Consider the following 26,992-nt stretch of genomic DNA (forward strand, 5'->3'; position numbering starts at 1 on the left):
TTTGTAAATTAAAACATGATAATAATATACACACATATTTCTGCAAAATCTTTGGACAATGAGAAATGGGTAGCTATGTGAAAGGATAGTTATGGTTTAAAATATATTTAGCATTGGATCTTAGAGATAATTAGAGGCGTTCGACATCAAAGGGAGGCCGGTGTGGTGAGATATAAAGCCTAGTAATTTCACTGAATTATATGTCAGACCTATTTAATGCAAGTTACTGCTACCTCTCGATATGTATATGTGTGATAACAACACTATGGAGGTCATTTATGTTGGGCAAAACTCTCTGGGCACTGGGCACAATCCCCTTAGGTAACGTCAACTGCCTATTTTTCTAGACGTGCACCCAAGTGATGGGCTGTTTTTTGTTGAGTAGCAGAAGTTTACACCAGACAAAGTTAATCCTTGTCAAGTGTGAACTAGTCCCATGCAAAAATGAGATTCTGTTTTGCAGCGTGACATTATTAAACTTAAAGAAAATGAGTTGAAAAGGTGCATTAGGAACACTGCTTTTGCTCCCTAGACTCATAGCTAGTTTGCGGGAATGTCTCCACAGCCTGGAAAGTTGGAGTGCACCATTAAATGCGTTGACCACCCCATCTAGAAATGTAGTGCAAAACCAAATAAAGTGATTTGTGGTGCACATCCAGTCCAAATGAGGTCCTGTGTGTACGTGTGGTGAACACCAAAACATAGGAAGTTATAGATAATCTGAAGAACTTTAGGACTTACCCCCTGCACAGTCAGGGCCGCTGTACCCCTTCTTACATACGCAGATCCCATTAGTACACTTCCCTTGTCCGCTGCAGTTGTTTGGACAAACTTTTGCTCCACAGACAGGCCCAGCAAAACCAGTGTTGCAAACGCATTTCCCATTCATGCATTGCCCATTATTGTTACAGTTTTTGGGACAAGCTTTGGACCCACAATCGGGTCCGGTATACCCAGTATTACAGACGCAGACTCCCTCTTGGCACTTTCCATGGATGTGACAGTTGTCTGGACAAGATCTAGTTCCACAGTCCAAACCTGTAAATCCAGGGTCACAGACACACTTCCCGTCATCGCACCTTCCTCGGTCATTACAGTTCTCTTGACAGGTTCTAGAGGAACAATCTTGGCCACTGTACCCAGCATTACAGACACACACGCCATCATCGCACTGGCCTCTGTTTTGACAGTCATTAGGACAGGTTCTAAGTCCGCAGTCTATGTCTGTGTATCCAGGATCACATTGGCAAAGCCCATCTTCACATTGTCCCCTGTTGTTGCAGTCATTGGGACACGTTTTTGAGCCACAGTCTAGACCAGTATAACCAGGGTAACAGACACACTTTCCATCATCACAACTGCCGTTGTCATTGCAGTTCTCTGGACATGTTCTGGTTCCACAGTCCACGCCAGTGTATCCAGAAGCACAAACACACTGACCATCTTCACACCGGCCACGGTTGTTACAATCTTTGGGGCAGGTTCTAGCGCCACAATCTAAACCAGTATATCCAGATTCACAGGCACAGACCCCGTCTTCACACTGGCCCCGATTATGGCAGTCTCTGGGACATGTTCTAGTTCCACAATCCTGCCCCGTATATCCTGAATCACAAATACAGACACCATCCTCACACCGGCCACGATTGTGGCAGTCATTGGAGCATGTTCTCGTGCCACAGTCCTGACCGGTAAATCCGTAATCACAAACGCACGCTCCATCTTCGCAATGGCCCCGATCATAGCAGTCATTGGGGCATGTCTTGGTTCCACAGTCTAGACCAGTAAATCCAAGGTCACAAAAGCATACTCCACCTTCACAGCGGCCTCGGTTATGACAGTTTTTGGGACATGTCCTGACACCACAGTCCTCTCCTGTGTAGCCAGGGGAGCAGACACAGGTTCCCCTCATACAACGTCCATGTTTTGTACACCCAGCTGGGCAAGTCCTGATGCCACAAACCGGACCAGAAAAGCCAACATTACAAATGCACTTGCCATTGACACACTGTCCATTTCCACTGCAGTTCTTTGGGCAGGCTTTAGCTCCACAATCTGACCCAGAAAATCCAGCATTGCAAATGCATATTCCATCTTCGCACCGGCCCCGGTTGTGACATTTGTTGGGGCAGGTTCTTGATTTGCAATCCAGCCCTGTGTATCCAGAATCACAGATACATTTTCCATCATCACATCTGCCCTGTTTGTAGCAGTCATTCGGGCAAGTCCTGATCTCACAGTCAGGGCCAGTGAACCCCGGATCACAGATGCACTCTCCATCCTCACATCGCCCACGTCTCTCACACTCTGGAGAGCAGATTCTGGTTCCACAGTCCACCCCAACAAATCCAGGGTCACACACGCACTTGCCTAAAATGCATCGGCCCTGCTCATTACATTCTTCAGGGCAGGCTTTATATACACAGTCCTCTCCGTAAAATCCAACATCACAAACGCAAACCCCATCTTCACATTTGCCATTTTTGTTACAATCATTAAGACAAGTTCTTGTACCGCAGTCCACACCTGTAAATCCAGTATCGCAAACACAAACTCCATCCTCACAGTCGCCACGGTCTTTGCAATTATTGGGACATCCTCTGGAACCGCAATCCACCCCAGAGAAACCAGGAGGGCAAACACAAACTCCGTTTTCACAAACTCCTACATGTAAACAGTTCCTGGGGCAAGTTTTAGTGCCACAGTCCTGGCCGGTAAATCCTGAAGGGCAGACGCAGACACCACCTTCACATTTCCCTTGGTTCAGACAGTTTTTGGGGCAGGTTCTAGAGCTACAGTCTTCTCCACTAAATCCAGGATCACAAACACAGACTCCATCTTCACAACGTCCATGGTTTTGACAGTTGTTGGTGCAGGCTTTAGAACCACAAGTCACACCAAAGAATCCTTTAAAGCAGACACAACGCCCCTTCACACATCGGCCTTGGTCGTTGCAGTCCTCGGGGCATGTCAGTAGTTGGCATCTGTCTCCCATGTAGCCATCTTTACACTGGCACTGCCCATCCACACAGCTACCTCGGGCATCACCGCCGCAGCCCCCGGGGCAATCATTATCTTCCTGACTACAGGCTGTGTTTTCTGGAAAAAGAACAAAACAGACTCAGTGGAAGAAAATGCTAATAGAGTGTAAAAAAGACAGAAAAGGATTTATATATTGGGGGGCTTATTTAAAGTTGGCACCCATCTATAGGCTGATTACAACATGGGCATGTTCACACAATTGCATTACTTAATATGCATTTCCATTTAGACTATTGCAGGAAAGAAGATTTTATTTTTAAAAGAGAACACAACAGATGTTTGCATTTAAAATACATTTCTCTACATTTTCTCTGTGCCATCTTTGCGGTATTGTTATTGGGGTGTAAGTATTCACACTTGTTACGCCTAACCTACTCCTAGAGTGAATGCAACTGTTTTTGAGCTGGACGCATCTTGGGTCCAGTGTAGTCAGGTATAAAAGCTTCAAGGAGAAGATAAGCGAGACACAGTGGTGGAGCAAAGCTACAGTTATACACTGCTCAGCAGAAGGAGTGAAAGAACAAAGTGTACAGACAGACAAATAAAAAATAGGATCCCGAGAATTAAATAGTAAACCAATAATTAATGTTAAACTATACATTAATCCAGTGGTTCCCAAACTTTTGCAGTTCGCGCCACCCTTAGAGTCTCCATAATTTTTTAGAAGTAGTTGGGTCAAAAAAACGTAATAAGTATTTAGGTCAGGACAGAAATACTTATTTAGTTGTATGCAAAAATGCCCCCTCTGCACGCTGCCCCCTCTCACGTAGCCCCCTCTCACGTTGCTCCCTCTCACTCTGCCCTCTCTCTCACTGCCACTTCTGCCCTCTCTCATGCTGCCCCCTTTGCCCTCTCTCACACCGCTTCATCTTACGCTGCCCCCTCTGCCCTCTCTCACGCTGCCCCCTCTCACGCTGCTCCCTCGGCTCCCTCTCACGCAGTCCCCTCTCATACTGCCCCCTCTGCCCTCTCTCACACTGCCCCCTCTCACGCTGCTCCCTCGGCTCCCTCTCACGCTGCCCCCTGCTGCTCCCTCTCATGCAGTCCCCTCTCATGCTGCCCCCTCTGCCCTCTCTCACGCTGCCTCCTCTCACTCTGCCCCCTCAGCGGCCAGCCTTGACAAAAAACAAACAAAAAAACCCTTACTAATCCGCGCGGCACCGGGGACCAAGCATTCTCCTCTCTCCCGCAGCTTGTCACTGAATGTCGATATTCCGCGCGGATTGGTAAGTTTTGTTTTTGGTTTTTTTCTCTGGCTTGCCCGCGGCACCCCTGAGACAGTGCCGCTGCACCCCTGGGAGCCGTGGCGCACACTTTGGGAACCGCTGCATTAATCCATTTAGACGCAATTAATTCAGATGGTAATGATTACAGGATATAATCCAAAGATTCCAGGTATGTCAAACAAAGGGGAGATAACGGAGATACGATCAGAATAGAGGTTTGCAAATGCTGGTAACAGGTGTGACGCATATAACAAATTCCCAAGATAGAGCAATTAAGATATACCAATGGTTATACAGGTGATTATATTCACAAACAAAGCTGTGAGAAAGGGAAGTTGTTGTGAAACGCGTTGCAGCAACGTCAACTATCTGGAACACTGAGCAAGTCACCGGAATCAGTGTCAGAACTACCACCATTGCAGGGGGTGCCGCTGCTATGGAGCGTGGAAGTGAGGGGGAGCAGAGTGGGGGGCTCATGAGGCTTCAGTGGCATGGCCGGACCCTTAGCCACATTTTGTTTTGCGACCTGGTGATGCACTGTTCCGCCCCTGATTGGAACATCTTTGATTTCACTCCAAATGCTATATCCATGTATCCTACAGCAATATATCATCTAGCTATATAAGGCACGATCCCATCATCTTTGCTCAGTGCATACTGGTACCATCAAGTACTACGTTGTAACTAACCTTTATAAAATATGTTAATTATTTGTAACTATAACCATCCTGTGTTAAATTCCAGATGGCTACTTTTATCCCACCTGTATGACCAATGATATATCTGAAATTTTACATCACATTTGTTATATATGTCACAACTATTTCCATGATAGTTCAGACTTCTACTCTGATTATCTCACTGTTATCTCCCCTTCCTTCGACATACCTGGCGTCTTTGGACTGACTACCGATATATATTTTTTTATTGGTTACTTTCTACAGTCATCATCGTCTAAGTTGATTGCTTTTAAAATACAAACGTATTTTTTCGTTCACTGCTGATTTACGATTTTATTCTGGGATCGCTTTTCGTTTTATTTTTGGGTCAGGAAAGGATGAAATGTCAAAGGACACAGGAAAGGTGCTTGGTGCGTGGAGAGGGGAACGAACCTAAAAACAGAAAGTGGAAACAGAATAGAAATAGAAAAACGACACAGGCAAAACACGAATATTATATTACACTTTATAAAAACGTAATATTGACTTCAAAATTAGGCCGTGAATAATACTTACAAGTCATGGCTGTCAATTATAACAAAGGTGCGTTGAGCCCAATACAACGTTTTATTAATAACTATAACTATTGATACTAGTTTTTTTCAGATTTATGGCATTTTAATACGCTAATAAGTGGTAATGAGGGTGAAACAGTCTAGCGTTGGTGGAATCCTGTACCCAACCAGTAGAACGCTCAGGACTGCCCAGCAAAATGCCTTCCCAGAAGTTACTTCTCCTGAGTAGGAGCGGCTTTGTAGTATATTGTTAATAGGGAGTAGCTTCAAGCTAAACCTAAGGGCTACATTTACTAAAGACTCTAAAAAGGAAAATCAGAGGTGTTGCCCCGAGCAACCAATCAGATTCTAGCTATCATTCCCTAGCATGTATTAGATAAATGATAGGTAGAATCTGATTGGTTGCTACGGACAACACTTCCATTTTTCCTCTTTAGAACCTTTAGTAACTCTGGGCCTGATTCATTAAGGATCTAAACTTGAGAAACTTCTTATTTCAGTATCCTGGACAAAACCATGTTACAATGCAAGGGGTGCAAATTAGTATTCTGTTTTGCACATAAGTTAAATACTGACTGTTTTTTCATGTAGCACACAAATACTTGATAGCTTATTTGTACACTGAAATTTAAAGTTGATATTTGTGTGCTACATGAAAAAACAGTCAGTATTTAACGTATGTGAAAAACAGAACACTCATTTGCACCCCTTGCATTGTAACATGGTTTTGTCCAGGAGACTGAAATAAAAAGTTTCTCAAGTTAAGATCCTTAATGAATCAGGCCCTCTATCCCTAAATCTTTTTTTATTTTTTCTGAGTATCTGTATCTATTCACTGTGCAATTCTTGTCGTTTGCTGGAATTTATTTATCGGTATTTAGTTTAAAAACCCTATGTGTTACCAATGCTGCCTTGCTGTATATACAGTCCAATGAAATGCATTTGGCAACTTTTCACTTTAGAGCCCAGAAAAAAATCTAAACAAAATAAATTGACCCAAAAGCCAGTAAATTAAACCTGTATTTTTTATGATTTATCACTACAATATGTCCCATTGACGTGTAATATGGATTAGACGTGTCACTTTATTAAGCGATAATACAGTTAAACCTAGCTGCTAGATAGACCTTTCTGTGGACTGCGCTGGCGTGGGTCCTTGAGCCTCGATGCAGACAGGTGATTTAATATTTAAGCAAAATAATATTTCCCTGCAATTTTAAAGAGGTCACAATGCTCATTTTAACAAACCCTCCACATGTTATTTTCAATGAAAACAAAGAAAAGGTGTAATTGATGTTTAAAATAACAAACTGTTTAAAACTATTCAAAATTGGCAACTATATGAAAATATGTTTTTATCTTTTACTCCCACTGAAAATATCTGAGTTGCGTCCAGTTACATAGAGTATTTCTGCAGTCTGTGAATCTGGATAAACAGCATTTTAGGAGTCTGGTGAGAATAGAGGGATTGTAAGCCATCTTTTGCAGAAATGGACTGAATCCTGCCTTTCCATTTCTCCTAAAAATCTTCAAAGTATCGCAAGCGAAATTAAAGGGCAAATATTTTAAAGACAAAAGCACCTGGATTTATTACACCGTTATTTTTGCAATCCCGAGAAACTTTATACTGCAAATGCCACGCACCTCTATCAGCGATAACAATCACTGGCCCTTTATGAATACTAAAATCTACTGAATCTTAAGGCTCAAATGACACTAAACAGTCATCAAGGAGAAACAAAACCACTCTTGTGTACTTACCCTGGCACTGAAGTGACTAAACGTGGACCCAGATTAAAACCAGGATTCAATTCCACAACCCATAATTTGGCTTAGGATATTGGGAAGACTGGTGACTTCTGGGGGCAGGATCATTTTTTCGGAGTGGTAAAACAATATTAGTATTGCATATTGGATGAAGTGAGGTGCTAGGTTGAACAAATGGTGCACACTCGTTCACTGCTTTGTGGTTAGAATGTTGACTTTTTTTAATTAGAACTGCATGCTCCCAGGTTCCATTTTGCATTACTGAGTCTATATGGGGGGTATTCAGTTGTCAGCGAGTTTTTTTTTTTGACCGTGTTAAGTCATTTTAACGCTGTTTTTTATCATTTTCGAGCGGGTTAACTTTACCCGCAATTCAATTCCATTTTTAACGCTATGCTTTTTTTCATGAAACGGTCCTCTGGCGGTCCAGTACAAGGTCTATTGAAAGTATAGTGTGTGCGAGAGGAAGCCGCGTTAAAAGCTATTCAATAGTTTTTTAACACGGCGCGTTAAACAGGCCAATATGCTGTTTTATCTCACACCTCCTTGGGGTGTGTTAAAAATAAAAAACCGCTGAAAAGTATTTGAAATCATGTAAAAATGTGGAAAAAAAATAAACTTATGATTATCACTAATGCCTAACTTGTGTAAGTTGATTTTCTTGTGAAAAAATAATGAAATTATAAAAAAAAAATCAAAAAATAAATAAATCACTAAGTAATTATATTTATGTATGTTTTTGGTACAAATATGAATGTAGTAATGTGATTTGACATGGTATAGATAATTGTATGGTAACAAATAGCTCAATTAAAAAATATGCTATAGAAAGTACTGTAATGTAGATATTATCAATGTGTAATGCAATCTAATGTATGGAAATGTATGCAAAACTTTTTTATTGTGTTATACATGACCACGTTAAAACTCCCATTCACTCCCCTAAAATCTTGCAATTGAATTGCATGAGTTTTCCTGCTGCGCTAACTCAAAACGGTCGTTATTGCCATCAAAAACCCCCGGGAGATTTTTTACATGCCAGGGAAAAAAAAACTTGCTAACAATTGAATACCCCCCTATAAGTCAACAGCTGATAAAGGCAAGTTATTTTATAATTAACGACTAACCGTGTATGGCTAGCTATTTTTGGACTGTAGCCTACATGTTAAGGGTGATCAAGAACTTGGTTAATAAACATGCTCTAATGACACTAACGAGTCTATGGATTGCAAATGATCACATTGTATAATGTTCACAAGACATAGTAATGATTCAGGAAGACTTCCACCCTTACCGGCATCACTTTGCACCTTGCCACAACAGGGAGTTGTGCATTGGCCTTTTATGTCCCTCACCAACTTTTCCAAAATCACCAAGCGTTTCAGCAGGGCCCGGACCCCATCTGCATCTGGACACTGGGGCTGGGTAGAAGCGGTAGGTGCAGAAAGGGATCCCCCAAAAAAGATGATGACGAGAGACAATGAAATGGGGGTCATTATAAGAAGAAGAGGCAGATAACTGGATCACCTGTGGAAGGGAATGAGAGGGTCGATTAGAGAGGTGAAAGAAGATCATCATCATCACCATTTATTTATATAGCGCCACTAATTCCGCAGAGCTGTATAGAGAACTCATTCACATCAGTCCTGGAACATGAACAAGGACAGGAAAGAGGGTAAATGAGGGATGAGATGAAAGATGGAACACAAACGAGGTGATATATAAGATGAGATGAGGGAGGAGATTGAAAAGGAAGGTAGGACAGGTGAGGTAAGGGAGGGAGAAGAGGGAAGATGGCAACAACGTGTTTGAAAGGGTAGTAGAAAGAGGGCAAATGAGGGAGGCAAAGTGGTAGATAGCACATGGCATCAGATGGAACAGGGGACACAAGAGAGGAAATGTAATAAGGGAGATGAGGGGGTGGAGGGACGAGAGGATGGAGTAGAAAGTAGATGATGGAAAGAGGAGATGATGGGAGGAGATGGAATAGGGGATATGAGGTAGGTAATGGATGGGGATGAAGAAAGAGAGAGAAAATGGAGTATAAGGAAGGGACATACATAAGGAAGGGTGTATAGTGAGAGGGGACATAAAGTCGGACATGAAGGAGGAGGGAGATAAGGAAGTAAATGGAAGAGGGCCAATGATGGAGTAGAGTGAAGGATGGAAGACGGGAGATAAGGGAGGTAGAGATGGATAGATACGAAATAGAAGGAAAAGGAAGGAGATGGAAAATGGGATAACAGTAAAGAAAGGGATGAGGTCGGTTTGATATAGGAAAAGAAGAGAGAATGAAGGGCAGAGGGACACAAGAGAGGTGATGGGAGCAGGGCCGGACTGGCCATCTGGCACTTCTGGCAGATGCCAGAAGGGCCGATGGCCAGATGGGCCGGTCCGCATGCCCGCCGAGCAGCAGCACTCTGCGCGCTGCTCGGCGGACAGAGAGTCAGTGACTGCCGCCTATGCGAGTAATCACATGGGACGGCACCTGTCACGTAGTGCCGTCCCATGTGATTACTTGCATAGGCGGCAGTCACTCTCTTACGGCTCTGCACACACACTCTCCTGATTAAAAAAAGTTCAAGTGCTGATTAAATAGAGCTAGCAACGCTGAAAACAACAGTGCCGCGTCGGTAGGGACTTTGTGTACGCTGCTGGCTGCACTTGTCAGAGCTACACCTGCGCTTTGCAGCTCTCAGTGCGCGCTGCCGCGTTTTCTGGCAACCACAAACAACACACTACAGCAGCCGGCGCACATAGACAGGCAGGTGAGTCAACGAGAGGTTTATATGGGAATTACATGCATCACATAAACAGCAAACTGAACAAAATGCATCACTGTTTTATTCTTCAATAAGTCTAAATAGTGCATTATAATCATAACTTGCATATGAGTGCAATCGTGTAAGCCAAAATCGACATTTTAAAATGTATTGCAAAGTGTATGGCATCAAGTAGGATACCGGGATTTGCAATCAAGCTTTTGTATTTGAGCATTAAACAGACTGCCATTGTTATGGCATATGACTAACGAATTTGCTAAACCACACAGGTCAAGCTGTACAGACAGACACATTAATTGTCATGTTGGTGTAGCTGCATATTGTGCTTTCTGTATTACTCCCAATAGCTGGCCTTCTAAAATGACCCCTTCCACAGACAGAGCACAAGATGCCCAGCTCCCAAACTGACCACTTATTTTTCTTTTGCTGTAACCTGGGTTTAAATAATTAATTAGTGTTTAAAAACACCTTTCTTGTCAATCAATTCATTCAGGCCATGCATTTGCAATTTTAAACTAAATGGGAATTTCAGAAGCAGGACATTGTGATTACTTGCATAGGCGGCAGTCACTGACCCCCCTTTCGCTGACCAGCGTGCAGGAAGGAGGTGCTGCTGCTCGGATGTAACAAGGTAAGTGTCTCTGTGTGTGTGTAATAGTTCCTGTGTGGCTAATAGTACAGTGTGTCTGTGTGGCTTATAGTGTGTCTCCGTGGCTTATAGTAGTGTGTCTGTGTGGCTTATAGTAGTGTGTCTGTGTGGCTTATAGTAGTGTGTCTGCGTGGCTTATAGTAGTGTGTCTGCGCGGCTTATAGTAGTGTGTCTGTGTGGCTTATAGTAGTGTGTCTGCGCGGCTTATAGTAGTGTGTCTGTGTGGCTTATAGTAGTGTGTCTGTGTGGCTTATAGTAGTGTGTCTGCGTGGCTTATAGTGTGCGTATTTTAAATGTAGCGTGTGTGTGTGTGTGCGCGTGCAGTATTTTAATATAATATGTGAGGGAAGGGAGGATCTTAATATAGTGTGGGAGGTAGGCTATTTAATGGTGGAGTGCAGGTGGGGGCTAATTATTTAAGGTGAGGTGAAGGAACCTTTAATTTAATGCTGGGGTGGTTTAGGGCTATCAGTTGAATATGGGGCTGATTTTGGGGAGGAGGGCTATTTATTAAATATGAATATGAATTATTTATTGCCGGGGATGGTTGTAGAAAATGACTATATTTCTTAAACTTTGGTGATATTTAATTTATTGCTAGGACTGTTTGGAGGGAGGGAAATATGTTTTGAGTAAATGAGTATACTGTTAATTTAATGTTGGGGCTGTTTGGAGGGAAATAGGTCTACTTATTAAATGTGAATATTATTATCGTGGGGACTGGAGGGAGGCCTAATTAGAAAACGTGAGTGCTATTGTTTTAACACCAGGGGGTAAATGTATCAATGTCCGGATTCTTCAACTCCGGCGTGTTCAGCGTCTTCGGCGATTAAATTTAAAGCGGCGCTGCATTGTAAAGGGAAGTTTCCCTTTACAATGCAGCACCGCTTTAATTTTAATCGCCGAAGACGCTGAACACGCCGGAGTTGAAGAATCCGGACATTGATACATTTACCCCCAGAGCTGGTTGAAGTTTTCTAAATCTCATGTACCCATTTTTTTTCAAAATAGAGCATCCAATATTCCAGGATCAAGACAAGAATGAACTGAGCTAAAGAAACCAGCTACTACAAGTGGTGAAAGTGACCAAGACAGGTAGGAGAGAGCAGGACAGTCTGCCAACTGTCCTGATTCTGGAGGGGCAGTCCTGAATTTGGGTGACTGTCTCACTTAGTCAGGATTTGGTCCGACTGCAAGGACAGTTGGGAGGTATGTCCCGCTTTACATCGTACTGCTTCAGAGGGCAGAGCTGTGTGCTTCTAACAGAAGTGCCTGTGTATTTGTCTAAAATGATAACCATGTTACAGAATAGGGGGTCTGATGTCTTAAATACCCTGAGCCTTAATCCAGCTCTGTTTAGGGGAAGGGCTGCTCCCAGTTCCCGGACAGGACATAGACTGCAGAGCAAGCCGAGAAGCTCTAAGTATCACAAGATTTTGTAATCTCGTGAGACTAAGAGCTTTCCTGCTCACTCTACAGGAAGTTTCCACCCTTATGGATGTGAGCAGCACCAGAAGCATAGATAAGTACAGTGGGCTGGAGGTGTCATAATGTGCCTGGGGGGATGGCATGATGTGACTGGGAAGGCGTGATAAATGTAATGTTTTATTATAATGTATGTATCAATGCCCCATGTAGGCCACACCCACAGCACAATGTGGTCACACCCTTTTCGGCTCCGCCGCTGCTCGGCGGCAAATGGTTTCTTTCCGGCTGGAACTGAGATGGGCCTGTGTACTATAAATGCCAGGACTAATTTTTAGTCCCAGTCCGGCCCTATATGGGAGGATAGAAACAGGGTAATGAATGAGGATATGGATAGTGGAAGATAAGGGAAGGGGGTGAAGAATAAAAGGGTGGATAGGGAATGAAAGGTCACACAAGAGATTGAATTGAGTAGAAAACACAAAGGGCAAAATGAAAGAGGAGGAACATGAGGGAGGAATCAAAGGAGGGAGATACAAGAGGATATGGAAGAGGGGAGATAGGAAGAAAAAGGATGAACGGATTTTAAGTGGTAGAAATAATTGGAAAGATGAGGATTTAGAGTGAAGAGGGTAAATGCAGGAGGAAAGCAAAGGGAGAGAAGGGACGAAGAAATATGATTTAGAAGGAGAGGGGGGGAGGAAGCACATTGAAGAGGGAACATTGGAAGGCAATGGAAAGATGTAGATGGGGTAAAGAGGTTTAGCTGGAAAAGGGGACACAAAGAAGGTAAGGCAACAAAATAAAGAAAGACAGAAATAAGGGTGGTTGAGTAATGAGAGGGGAGAGAGCCCACAAGGATAGGAGTAGGAAGCATGAGGGATGAAAATGCAATAGGAGGGAAATTAAGGAATAGAGGGATGAATGTAGTAGATGGAGGAAAGGGATGAGGTGACAAGAGGTAGAATATGGAAGAGGGAACATAGGGCATTGTAGTGAGGATGTCGGATGAAGAAGCAGAGGGGAGATGTAATTGTATGATGTAGTAGAAGAAGAGGGTAGATAACTGAGTAGAGATTACAGATGGGGGAGTAAGATGTAGAGGGGAGGCAGTAGAGGTAAAGGGGGAGAGGTAAGGGAGGAGAGAGTAGAGTTTAGGGCATTGAGGGGAGTAAGGTGTAGAGGGGAGCAGTAAAGGTAAAGGGGGAGAGGTAAGGGGGTAGAGAGCAGAGTTTAGGGCATTGAAGGGAGTAAGGTGTAGAGGGGAGGCAGTAAAGGTAAAGGGGGAGAGGTAAGGGGTAGAGAGCAGAGTTTAGGGCATTGAGGGGGAGTAAGGTGTAGAGGGGACACAGTAGAGGTAAAGGGGGAGACGTAAGGGGGTAGAGAGTAGAGTTTAGGGCATTGAGGGAAAAGGGAAGAGATTAGGGGGAGATTAAAGAGAAAAGATGGGGCTGAGAGGAATGATGGAGGATGAGGGATGAAGGGATATAATGAAGGATGAGGAAGAGGTGAAATGAGGGAGTAGAAGGGAGAGATGAAGGAGAAGAGAAAAGAGGAACAAGATAAAGGAGGGCAGAGAAGATGATAGATGGGGAGGATAAGGAATGGGAAGAGAAAATATGGAGAGGAGAAGGAAAAGGAAAGTGAGACAGTAGAGAGAAGAGGAAAGAGGTAGGTATCGTCCCAAAACCATGGAGCCATAAAGCCAGCATGACAAAGGGTGAATAAGAGAAGGGTTGAAAGAAAGAAACCAAAAATATGGTGCTAAGGTTAGACAAGAATAGAAATGTATAAGTAGAGACAGGTGAGAGAGAAATGGGTAACAGGAACGGAGAGAAGGAAGAAAGAAAGAGATGATTAGAGACATTTAGAGCATTTGTGCTGTATCAAATCCATATGGTTTGCTATACACGGCACAATATCAATACAAAACCTGCAAACAATCTAAATTAACTCCAGAGAGAACTTCGACAAGGTCACCCAATTAACCCCTGCCAGAGAGACGATGCAGCGTGGCCTCCCTGCCAGAGACGTAACACAGCACCACGTAATTAAAAGAGTATTTAAAATGTATCTCATATAAATAGTGATTACTCCCATCCAAAATATAAACACATTTCTCTCTCTCTCTGGATCAAAATTCTCATTATAACGATATTAAACGTTTTACTTTTCCATGAAGAATTCCGTTAACTCCAGATGGAATCACTATTACGGGAACATCATTATGCGTACATGTAATCATTCTGCTCAGTTGTAACTAAAGTGAAATGATTGGGTTTCAGGTTTCCTCTTTAAACTCTCATCAGGTGCGTTGTGATTCCGTTAGAATGTCATAATGTAACTAGGCAGTAAGTCCATGTCACTGAAAATGTAGTCAGTCTATTAAAACCTTAATTTCATCAGCTACGGACCTCATAGGATTTTAAAACAATTTAATTTTATACTATTATTATTACAAATATTGCTATTACTATTAAAATGATAATATAACAATCATAACTAGAATTAATAATCCTCAGCATAGTAATAATAAAAGTAGTAATAAAAATAATAATAATATTAATTTTGTGCCACTTTTCCTGTCATTTTTATACAGCAGAAGCATCATAAACATCATAATCATAATTGCGTACTTTGATGATGGCAGTTGTCTAAATTAAGCATGTGACATTTTTTATCATGATTTAGCCACTAGGGGGCAGTGTTCAATTGCCAATGTTGGCAGACAAAGCAGTATGTCCTCTGCCTTACACGTTCAAGGGGTTTTCCACCTACAGACATCAATGAATTGCTTCCTACAACTTTTAAATTTCTACAATATGTTGTTTTATCTTCCTGGCTGTGTTTTTTTCACCAAAGCTTTTATAACATCCAGACTTGGTTGATTGTGTTGTTGCCTTTGGACAAGACACAAACTAATGTGTAGATGCAGCTGGGTCCAACGCGCACAGCTGTGCTGTGTCGTGTCCAAAGGCAACGAAGAATAACAGCTTTGACAGGCAGATATACAGGCTTTGGTGAAAAACACTGGACAAATATAAATAAATGCACGAACAAATCCATTAAAGTTGACCAAAGGCGGGTTAACCCTTTAATAGAATTGAAAACCCATATTAATACAGCTCCGATGTGTATCCTGCCTTACTAAACACTAGAGAAGAAAACAAATTGTTTGTACTTTGTGGTATTCCTATTTTATCAATAGTCGACAGGTGTCAAAACATTTTTCTTGTCAGTAGTCCTGCTGTTCTAAAGGGAAATGTCAAGCCTTTTACATCTTTATATTCCAGTCGAAAAAAACCCTATTGCTCTTACTGGAAAAAATCCTTTCCTGGTAGCTGAAGAAGACATTGGAAAGGATGAACCAGTGTCGCCCAAAGTTTATTCACCATGAAAACATAAATATAATAAATAATGTGTTGCCCCTGTTTCCAGTATAATCAAGCCAATAATGAACACCCTTTTCCTTATAACTAAAGCATTTAATTTCCTTTATTAATATTGTTGGCTGTATCTCAACTATTTCGGTTACATAATGTGTGCCCTGTGTCCAAAACTACACTGTGCCATTCTACTAATGTCTTTACCGAGTATTCATAAAAACACCCATGAGTCCCGTTATCATTTTGCACATATTTCACTGGCTTTTGTAGTTTTCAGCTGACATTGTGCACTAAGCCATGATTGATTTACAGTTACAGCAATGTTTATCACCACAATTTTTGTATATTTAGTGAAACCTTCCATATCCCGCTAGATTGTATGCGTGTTCACGAGCAGGATCCTCCCTACCCTTTGCATGTATCTTACATAACTCGTATGTTCCTATTTTATGAACGCTCTGTTTTACCTACTGTCCAACTCTTTGACACCTTAAAAATCAACAACGATAATAATAATAATAGCATAGGCTGGTTTGTCTTACTTTTCATCAAACTTAATTTTAGCTATTTTAATCCTTATCTGCATTAATCTGTTTTGTAAACATTATTCGGTTGATAGACAGGATCTAATTGTATTAACTTACATTAAAGGCAGGCAACCTATGGCTCCTGCTCACCAGCTGTCGTGGAACTACAAGTCCTAGCATGCCACTCAAAGTTCCACAACCCAAACATTGCTATATAACTTTCGTTAGCAGGTCATTCACAGTAATAAAGGATTTATAAAGAAGTGGAAAGCAAGCTGAAATTCTCTGATTACATCCGAGTGGAAGACGTTCTGGGCTTGGCATGCCTTCTGCAATAAATTCCATCGCCAATTTTATAGCCAAGTAAAAATATTTTCCCCGTATAGTTTGTATTATTTTATTTATATAAAGACATCTTATAAGAGAGCAGCACTAAAACATTTGTACATTTTTCAGTTCTGCTTGTAAAATATATCACTGTGATTAATGCACACCATGTTGTATTAACACTTTTAACGACTTGCAAACTGGTCAAGGGTTCTAGGTTCTACGAGTGTGTCTGAAGGCCAAAGATGAAGCGGAGGTCTCAATTTATAGTGTAGTTGAGGCTGTAGGGTATGTCCTGGATGATTTAGTTCTCTTTTTAAAAATTCTAGAAGAGTCTTTTTAACCCTCACGCCATGTCCAGGAAAGCAGGACACAACGCGTTCCTTATTTTCCAAAGTTGTCCCTGTTCTAGAAATAAAACTTTGTAGGCATCTTTGTGTCTTTATTTGTTTCCTATTTTAGAATTCCATTCAAGGGAACAGAAGGGTGTTTCAGGATCAAATCTGTAACGAACAAGAATTTGTTCCAAAAATGTCAGAGTGTACACGTCTACTCATTCCGCGCTTCTCCTTGGGTCTGTATTTATCTGAATAGCAAATATGCTCAGTTTGGAATGAATGAGGCAATGTAAAGTCCTGGGAACTAATTACACATTTTAATGAACACACTTGTGAGTCAGGGTAGACTTTAATTCGTCCGTGGCACCTGATTATTTTACAAATCACAGACTTGACGTGTAAAGTGATAAATATGACATATGTTATAAACCACCTGCTTCGATTAGGACATTTCTATCAAACCTGGGGAAAAAAAATCTCCTTCCATCTGACTTATAACTTGTCTTCAAAGAATTATCTTTTATTTTCTAATATTCTGCACGCAGCCTGCTTTACCCCACTTGTTTGATGTGTGTTTATTGCTTTTTACTTGTTTTTCTTTATAATATTAGCTTATTACATAGTGCTGCAGGATACGCTTCCACTTTATTAATAGTGAATAATAATTCTATCTGCCCCGAGGGTCCCAACGCTGAAGCCAAGGCTTCACGTGCATCCCCATGACCAAAAATTCTTCAACACCCTTAGATAGATACAACAGCCCAGACACAGAAGGTGGCCAACCCGTGGCTCTCCAGCTGTTGTCAATCTATATGCCCCAGAATTCCCTGCCAGCCAAACTTGTCGTGATAATTGTGTTGCAGCTGGCATGTCTGCCAGGCTGAATCAGTCAACGCTGGCAGCGCCATAGCGTCAAAACAAACCCTTTTAAACCAGTAGTGTTTGGCACAAGGGCTGATCACCACTGTTGGGTTTTTATATGTTGAAAATAAAACATGTTAAAAATTGTTTATTAAATAAAAAGAGCTTGAGCATTTCCTTAATGCACTGATTTAAATGACACAAAAATGTTTAAATATGGTCATTTTAGTATTTGTATTGAATTTTACACATAACTCATTATACAACTGTCTTAACATTAATAATTAAGTCTTAAGATGTTCGTCTTTCAATGTGATTTCCCGGCATCCAGTGTATGCGGCTATATTGAACATTGAGGGTGATTTACTTACAGCGAGTAACAGAGCTGACCGCCACAACATGCAGTCAGACATCTGCGTTCATGGTCCAACCTGCGCTAAGTCAATCAAAACTAATTTCTGCTGGGTCACAGCAAATAAGCACCCACAATAGGAAGACCAGGGGCTGGCAAAATTTTATAGCCTGGGGCAAGATTCGGCTCAGCAGCCTATTGGGAAAAAAATTCAGGTAGCCCAACGACTCAACCCAAAGTAGCCCACTATGGGACCGGCAAATGCTAAAGGCTAAATCAGGGCTTAAACTAAAAGCCCACATGAAATGCATCATGATTGACTCCTGTATAACATCAGCAAACTCATTTTCACTAGGGAGCCCAGCCAAAATAAAGTAACACTGCATTCATGTAATCAAATCATCACATTAAAATAATTCACTGCTGTAGCGGTTCCCAACTGTTTTCGCATTAACTACCGCTACTGCCAACATACCCATCTTACCCATCTCAAGATTGTTTCCTGGGGCATACTAACAATATTGTGATAAACAAAACAAGGATTATAATCAAGGCAAACAAGGAAAACCTTAGCCATTGACTACATTTCCAGTTTACATATATTTGGCATATTCCCCACATGGCGTGTCTTTAAGTTCTATGTTTCTATTAAAATGTTTCACCTGTCATGCTTACATTGTTGGGACCCATCCAGCCTGGTAATGTGGGGCACTCTGCCATATTGCTGTGATATTTCACTCATTCTTCTCTTTGCACAGAACTTTGTTACAGTTAAATAATCCATCACTGGTATGTAATATACTCTTGTACATTTCACTGTCTGTGCTGCTTCCTAATTTTCTACAGCATGCATTATAAATAAAATATATACATCTTCTAAGACCACAACTGTATTGCAGAATATGGACTATGTTATATTGCATAGAAAGTAAGTTGGGATCACTTACCTCGTGTGTAGGAAAATAAATTCTAAGTAGAGCTGGTTAACTTCAAAGTTACTTTGTGTTGTGCCCAGATGCTGACACTTTGTAAGTCACCCCTCTACCTGTAGCAGTATCGCTCTGTCCTCTCTCCACTTGTATTGCCCTCTTGCAGAGACAGATGTTTCTCTAATCTTTCTGTGGTAGGGTGTCTGCGACTCTCAGCCCTGTGTGTGGATATCCAGTCTGTCTGACTCCCTGTATTCTGGGGAGCTACGAGATGACTGACAGATGGAGAGACTGAGAAAGGGAGAAGGGAGGGCGAGATATGTCCAAGTTATGATGTAATGGTAAAATCACTGATACACATCTGTAATGACATCAATTCATTTTACAGCCCTCTCTTGGCTTCAGTTTCTCTTTCCCCCCTTTCACCACTTCTCTTATCCTCTGGTTTTCTCACTCCTTTCATTCTTCCCCCTCCTCTCTCCTTTCCTTCAGCATCCAAATCTATATTTTCTATCCGTCTTCTCAGCCTCCTCACACTTCCTGATCTGCAGCCCCCCTATCACGCACAGGTTCTAATCTAAGCTTATAAAATGTGTTAATCTCTTATTCCTTCCCCTCCCTTTATTCTCGCAAAGCTTTCTGCTTACTGCATTCATTTTTATTACCTGTGAAGTTTTTCTTTTTCATACTCATCCTTTTCAGCTGAGTTGAAGTTTCCACGTTCACTCATGTTTAATACTCGCTTTCCTTCTTCACACATTATGCAAAATTATCTCACCTTCCTCACAGATCCCATCACACTCTCTTAACCATCAAGCTCCCTTCCTCCTCACAGATCCCACCACTCTTCCTCCTCACAGATCCCACCATACTCCCTTCATCCTCACAGATCCCACCACTTTCTTCCTCCTCACAGATCCCACCACACTCTCTTCCTCCTCACAGATCCCACCACTCTCTTACTCCTCACAGATTTCACTACTCTATTCCTCCTCACAGATCCCACCACACTCCCTTCATCCTCACAGATCCCACCACTCTCTTACTCCTCACAGATCCCACCACTCTCTTCCTCCTCACAGATCCCACCACATTCTCTTCCTCCTCACAGATCCCACCATACTCCCTTCATCCTCACAGATCCCACCACTCTCTTCCTCCTCACAGATCCCACCATACTCCCTTCATCCTCACAGATCCCACCACTCTTCCTCCTCACAGATCCCACCATACTTCCTTCATCCTCACAGATCCCACCACTCTCTTCCTCCTCACAGATCCCACCACTCTCTTACTCCTCACAGATTTCACTACTCTATTCCTCCTCACAGATCCCACCACACTCCCTTCATCCTCACAGATCCCACCACTCTCTTCCTCCTCACAGATCCCACCACACTCTCTTCCTCCTCACAGATCCCACCACTCTCTTCCTCCTCACAGATCCCACCACACTCTCTTCCTCCTCACAGATCCCACCACTCTCTTCCTCCTCACAGATCCCACCACTCTCTTCCTCCTCACAGATCCCACCACTCTCTTCCTCCTCACAGATCCCACCACACTCCCTTCATCCTCACAGATCCCACCACTCTCTTACTCTTCACAGATTAAACCACACTCTCTTACTTCTCACAGATTCCACCACTCTCTTACTCTTCACAGATTCCACCACACTTTATTATTCCTCACAGATTCCACCACACACTGTTACTCCTCACAGATTCCACCACATGCTCTTACTCCTCACATATACCACCACACTCTCTTCCTCTTCACAGATTCCACCACACTTTCTTACTCCTCACAGATTCCACCACATGCTCTTACTCCTCACATATACCACCACACTCTCTTCCTCTTCACAGATTCCACCACACTTTCTTACTCCTCACAGATTCCACCACACTCTCTTCCTCTTCACAGATTCCACCACATGCTCTTACTCCTCACATATACCACCACACTTTCTTACTCCTCACAGATTCCACCACACACTGTTACTCCTCACAGATTCCAACACACTCTCTTATTCCTCACAGATTCCACCACACTTTCTTACTCCTCACAGATTCCACCACACACTGTTACTCCTCACAGATTCCAACACACTCTCTTATTCCTCACAGATCACACTACTCTCTTCCTCCTCACAGATTCCACCAAACTCTCTTCCTGCTCACAAATTTCACCACACTCTCTTACTCCTTACAGATTCCACCACGCGCTCTTACTCCTCACAGATCACACCACTCTGTTCCTCCTTACAGACTCCACCACAATCTCTTCTTCCTCACAGCACCCTTTGTCCTCATAGATCCCATTGCACTCTTCTCCTCTTCATGGATTCCACCACTCTCTTCCTCCTCACAAATCCCACCACTCCCTTACTCCTCACAGATCCCACCACTCTCCTCTTCCTCTCACAGATCCCACCACAATCTTCCCCACAAAGCTCACCACACTTTCTTCCTCTCGCAGATTCCACCACACTCTTTTCCTCTTCACAGATCACACCACATTCTCTTCCTCCTCACAGATCCCACCACTCTCTTCCTCCTCACAGATCCCACCACTCTCTTTCTACTCACAGATCCCACCACTCTCTTTCTACTCACAGATCCCACCACTCTCTACCTCCTCACAGATCCCACCACTCTCTTCCTCCTCACAGATCCCACCACTCTCTTTCTACTCACAGATCCCACCACTCTCTTCCTCTCATTTATTCCATCACTCTCTTCCTCACAGATCCGACCACAATCTTCTTCCTCTTTACAGATCCCACCACACTCTTCTCCTCACAGAACCCACCCCACTCTCTTCCTCCTCACAGATCCCACCACTCTCTTCCTCATCACAGATCCCACCACTCTCTTCCTCATCACAGATCCCACCACTCTCTTCCTCATCACAGATCCCACCACTCTCTTCCTCATCACAGATCCCACCACTCTCTTCCTCATCACAGATCCCACCACTCTCTTCCTCCTCACAGATCCCACCACTCTCTTCCTCCTCACAGATCCCACCACTCTCTCTCTACTCACAGATCCCACCACTCTCTTCCTCCTCACAGATCACACCACACTCTTCCTTTTCACAGATCCCATCACTCTCTTTCTCATCACAGATACCACTACTCTCTTCCTTATCACAGATCCCACCACTCTCTTCCTCATCACAGATCCCACCACTCTCTTCCTTATCACAGATCCCACCACTCTCTTTCTCATTACAGATCCCACCACTCTCTTCCTCATCACAGATCCCACCACTCTCTTCCTCATCACAGATCCCACCACTCTCTTCCTCATCACAGATCCCACCACTCTCTTCCTCATCACAGATCCCACCACTCTTCCTCATCACAGATCCCACCACTCTCTTCCTCATCACAGATCCCAACACTCTCTTCCTCATCACAGATCCCACCACTCTCTTCCTCATCACAGATCCCACCACTCTCTTCCTCATCACAGATCCCACCACTCTCTTCCTCATCACAGATCCCACCACTCTCTTCCTCATCACAGATCCCACCACTCTCTTCCTCATCACAGATCCCACCACACTCTTCTTCCTCACAGGTCCCACCACTCTTTCTCTGCACAGATCACATCATACTCTTCCTCCTCACATATCCCACCACTCTTTTTACATATACCCAAGATAATTTCTACCCATTCACACATAGCTCCACCTCTCTCTCTCACTCCTTATAGATACTAAAACACTCTCACCTTTCTCACATATCCTAGCACACATTCTCTCTTCTCACAGATACACAGGCATTGTTGTTGCATATACCACTAGCTGCCTACACTGTCACCATCCTCCTCACAGATAACCAAAGAATTCCCCCTCCTCACAGATGCCCAAAATAATCCCTACATCTCTCCTACCTCACAGATACTCAGAATACTCTAACTCACCTCACATATTCTAACCACACTATCTCTGTCCTTATAGATGCCCCAAATAATCGTTACCTCTTCAGAGATTCTCCAAACAATCCCACTCGTCTCTCCCACTTCACAGTACTAGAGGGTAGAGGAAAGGATACAAACACAAAGACAATCATTTTATCAGCACTCCAATAAATTTGCATTGTGTATCTGCATCAATTAATGGTGCGTACAAAGACGTACCTACATATATGTGGCTGAGAAACCTGAATAGATGATAGTTTGGAGGAATCTTCAGAAGCTGTTGTTTTGTATGTAAGGGCATCTACACAGTCCCACTCCCCCGGTCCGACATGTAATTCCCAGCGGATTACTCTGTATGTGTGGACAATTGCACAGTACAACTTCTATGGTGGCGCTCTGTTTGCACATGTGCACCTAGATTTCTGACAAAGTGCATATGTCTGAGGAGCAAGACGGTGGCATATGTAATAATAATAATAGCAAAGACAATCTTGATATCCCACAGTCTCATAATTTCTAAAACAACACAAATGGGGCAAAACCAAACAGTCATTTAGGAGAAAAAAATTAAATGATTAAAATGATGGTTCTAAAATTAAAATTGTTTAAACAGAGTAGGCTTTCACCTTGGCATATGCTGGGCAGACCATGTAGGGTCACTGGAGCAAAGCCAAGGCTTATCAAGTGTGCTTCGTAAATTAGATCATGTGTATGTCTGATCAACTATACAGTACCACTTCTGTTGACCTGCATGCAATGCCAAATAGCTTACTCTATATGCAAGGACACTGCACAGTACCACTACTCTTATTCTATAAAATCCATGTAAGGCTCAGTATCTGTTCCTGTCAGTATGTGCGAACATATGTACAGTACAACCTCTCTTATTTTGTATGATGAAGGTAATTATCTACATCTGTTCTTATTCTGTACATCTGAGTGATTGCTCAGTACCACCTCTCATTCTTTATTTTGAATGTAATGCTCAGTATCTGTTCTTACACTATGGACAGTTGCCCAGTACTAATTCTATATTTCTATATGCTAGATGAAATTCTCTGAATAACTATCATCTAGTGCTTATAGAGTGTCAACATTTTATGCAGTGCTGTAATCATAGTATCTCTTATCTTGTATGTACAACGGAACAATTCCCCTTCACTTGTGCATATTTTAGGATTCCGGTGACTAGTAAAAGATTCTGCCAAATCTGAAGCCCAATTATCATATTCAAATTAAGTTGAAGGGGCCTAAACGATAAAAATATAAATCTTTCATATCTCCACTATTAATGACTTAACATCACAGGAAAATCAGTGTCCAAATTCAATTCATTCAAAAACTCATTCTTCATCTTAATCTTTTCTTCCATCTGACTCTCTCGTTCTCTCTGACTTTTCCCTAATCGTTACTTCAATCTCGTTCTGTTTTTGTTTCCATAAATAAAAAAAAATGAAAAAGGATTAAACAAAAAAAAAATCTCCTGTCAAAGTTTCCTGGGTGCTGGAAGGAAAATCATGTACATTCTACATGTTACATGTGAAAAACACACATGGCATCTTGTACTAACTGCTACTAGCCCCTCCTTCCCCCTGGAGGGGTCAGTTGGACGTTAGAGGAAGGGGGGGGGGGGGTCGGAAAATGTGTGTCTTACATGAGAAATGAGTTGATTGTTGTTTGACATTTAAATTATCGTAATTGACAGGAAACAGAAGGTTAGAGAGGGGGCTCAGGGATGAATGAAGTTGAGTAAAGAGAGGGAGGGGAGAGATGTGTATATAGGACAGGCAGAAAGACAAAGCAATGAATTAAAAAGCTGCGAGGTATTAGAGACAGAGTACTAGATTTACTAAACTGCAGGTTTGAAAAAGTGGAGATGTTGCCTATAGCAACCAATCAGATTCTAGCTGTCATTTTGTAGAATGTACTAAATAAATGACAGCTAGAATCTGATTGGTTGCTATAGGCAACATCTCCACTTTTTCAAACCCGCCGTTTAGTAAATGTAGCCCAGAGATTATTAATACTATTAAAAAAAAACATATAGGTCCTGAGGCAGATTGGGTCACCATTGCCCCCCCAAATCGCAGGTGCAAACTGCGTTCACTAAAAAAGCTGAACCAATGGCAGGATAGGCGCAGGTCGGTACCAGCAGCATATGCGCCCGGTTTTCCTGCCATACAATTAAGCCTATGGTTATAACCATTTGTATTGTTGGCAAAAAATACATATTTGCTATTAGACATCAATAAAACTTTAAGAAGCTCTCTAAGAAAGGAGAAACAAGTCACCGTCTCGCATACGTGAAAAAAAATAATACAAATTTTGCTTAAACGCGCTCACACAAGTGTAATATAAACATATGCAAAGAAGAAAACGCCGGTCAGCGTCAGTGAAGATTGGCACGCAGCCAATCACAAGCCGTTCGCTAGCGCTGGCAACTGTCATCATCCACTATTTACACCTGCCCCTTGCCATTCGCAAATAATACTGATTGGACAGATATTTATTACGGAGCTGCGGTCACCTATACACAGCGCAGGCAGCCAGTCTGTGCTCTGACCCAGAATTCTGAATTTTGGCTTTCAATTCACTATAGCTGGTGACATCAATGAGACGAGGATAGGTCAGAGCGCATCTATAGTAAAACTCCATCGGTGTGCCCCCCACCCATTGCCACTTACTTTACTGTCGATTTCACAGAGCTTACCTACCAATTGCCACCTATATATTGCAAAGAGGGTCACCTTTGCCATCGCCGGCCATATATTATATTGCACAGTTGCCCCAAATTGTTTTTAAAATATCACCTAAATTTATCAGTTTGGTGGTGCAAGTTCGACAATGTAATGTCTGATTTGTGCTAGGCACAAATTTGCACTTTGTTAATAAATAAACCCCACAGTAGGTTAAAGGGTCAAGGTCACAGTCGCCTCCTCTCCCGGAGCAGTGCAGCCTCCCACATTCTGTCCTCTTCCCTAGTGACGTGGGTGGGGGCGGGGCTTAACAGCGCTAGTGAATTGTGTCTTCCTGGCCCCGCCCCCACTTGTTGCTGTGATTAGCGCGGGATCTCCTGGAGAGGAGATCAAAAAGTTTTGCAAGTACGGTAAAGATTGCAATAAGTATGGGTTAGAACTGAAATAGGTCAAAGTCATAGGGGTATATTTACTAAACTGCAGGTTTGAAAAAAGTGGAGATGTTGCCTATAGCAACCAATCAGATTCTAGTTGTCATTTATTTAGTACATTCTACAAAATGACAGCTAGAATCTGATTGGTTGCTATAGGCAACATCTCCACTTTTTCAAACCCGCAGTTTAGTAAATATACCTCATAGACACAATTCAACAAAGAGGGACACTTATGATGTATTATAAATAAAAGTTACTTTTGCATTCAAAGACATGGCAACAGTTTTGGTACATTTTTGGTACAGTTTTATGACAGTTGGTCATAAAACATATTTCAATATACACAGTAAAGCACTAATTGCTGTGCTGTGCTATGGTGTCCTACCTAATAAGTCATCAGAAAGGTGCAAATACCACAATATTTCCATAAGATTGTTGCATTGAGATACCTTAACCATCAGCATGTTGTGCCCACAGTTACCATACCCCCCTACATTTAGAATCACTAAATTGGGACAAAATAACCCACGCTCCTGTTCCAGCAAACTCCACCCTCCAAAAAACACTCAAATATTGGTACAATTTCACCCACTTTTAGTTAAACCCCACCCCTTTTGCAGCCGGCGAATCGGGATGTCCCATCAATACCAGGACAGTCGGGAGGTATGAGTGACCTAGCTACTGCATGTGTATCCCACACTGCGCCACCTATAGGCAGTGAGAAGGTTCTGCTCATTAGATACAGTGAACCTATGTACGCAGGTTTGTGTAGCCTATCTTGCGTTGTTTTTGTGTTAAAAAGCCTACAGTGACTAGTATATTTGTATTTCAGCAATGACAATTAGCAATGGAGCTTTCTTTAACACTGCTACCACCCTCCTCTGTCTATTCTCTAACTTTGCCTGCCCAACTGCTCTACACTCTATGCTACCCCTTCTGTATCCCTCTCTCAAATGGCGCTAGATCTCCGTGGAGGGCGGTATTTATAGTGTCCAAAACTCGCGAGATCCGAAGACGTCACAATGACGTTTTGCCTCATTTTCGATTCCGAAAAAGCGTGAAGATACCGAGCTGAATCGGTACT

At 42.4% G+C, this 26,992-nt stretch overlaps 1 protein-coding gene across 2 annotated transcripts in view; it reads right to left on the reverse strand.

Moving 5' to 3' along the window:
• The window catches only part of TNXB (tenascin XB), a 69,948-nt gene extending 50,580 nt beyond the window's left edge, over window positions 1-19,368 (reverse strand). Inside the window, exons 1-3 of one of the 2 annotated variants that reach the window (XM_075186525.1) lie at window positions 18,865-19,368; window positions 8,564-8,796; window positions 742-3,099 (exon numbers count right to left, since the gene is read on the reverse strand). In XM_075186525.1, the coding sequence (XP_075042626.1) occupies window positions 742-3,099; window positions 8,564-8,765 (2,560 nt within the window). In that variant the 5' untranslated portion in view covers window positions 8,766-8,796; window positions 18,865-19,368. The remainder of the gene's footprint in view (window positions 1-741; window positions 3,100-8,563; window positions 8,797-18,864) is intronic. The other variant, XM_075186526.1, reaches the window with a different exon arrangement.
• Window positions 19,369-26,992: the final 7,624 nt, after the last annotated feature.

This window comes from Mixophyes fleayi, chromosome 9 (assembly GCF_038048845.1).
Source record: "Mixophyes fleayi isolate aMixFle1 chromosome 9, aMixFle1.hap1, whole genome shotgun sequence".
Taxonomy (NCBI): Eukaryota; Metazoa; Chordata; class Amphibia; order Anura; family Limnodynastidae; genus Mixophyes; species Mixophyes fleayi.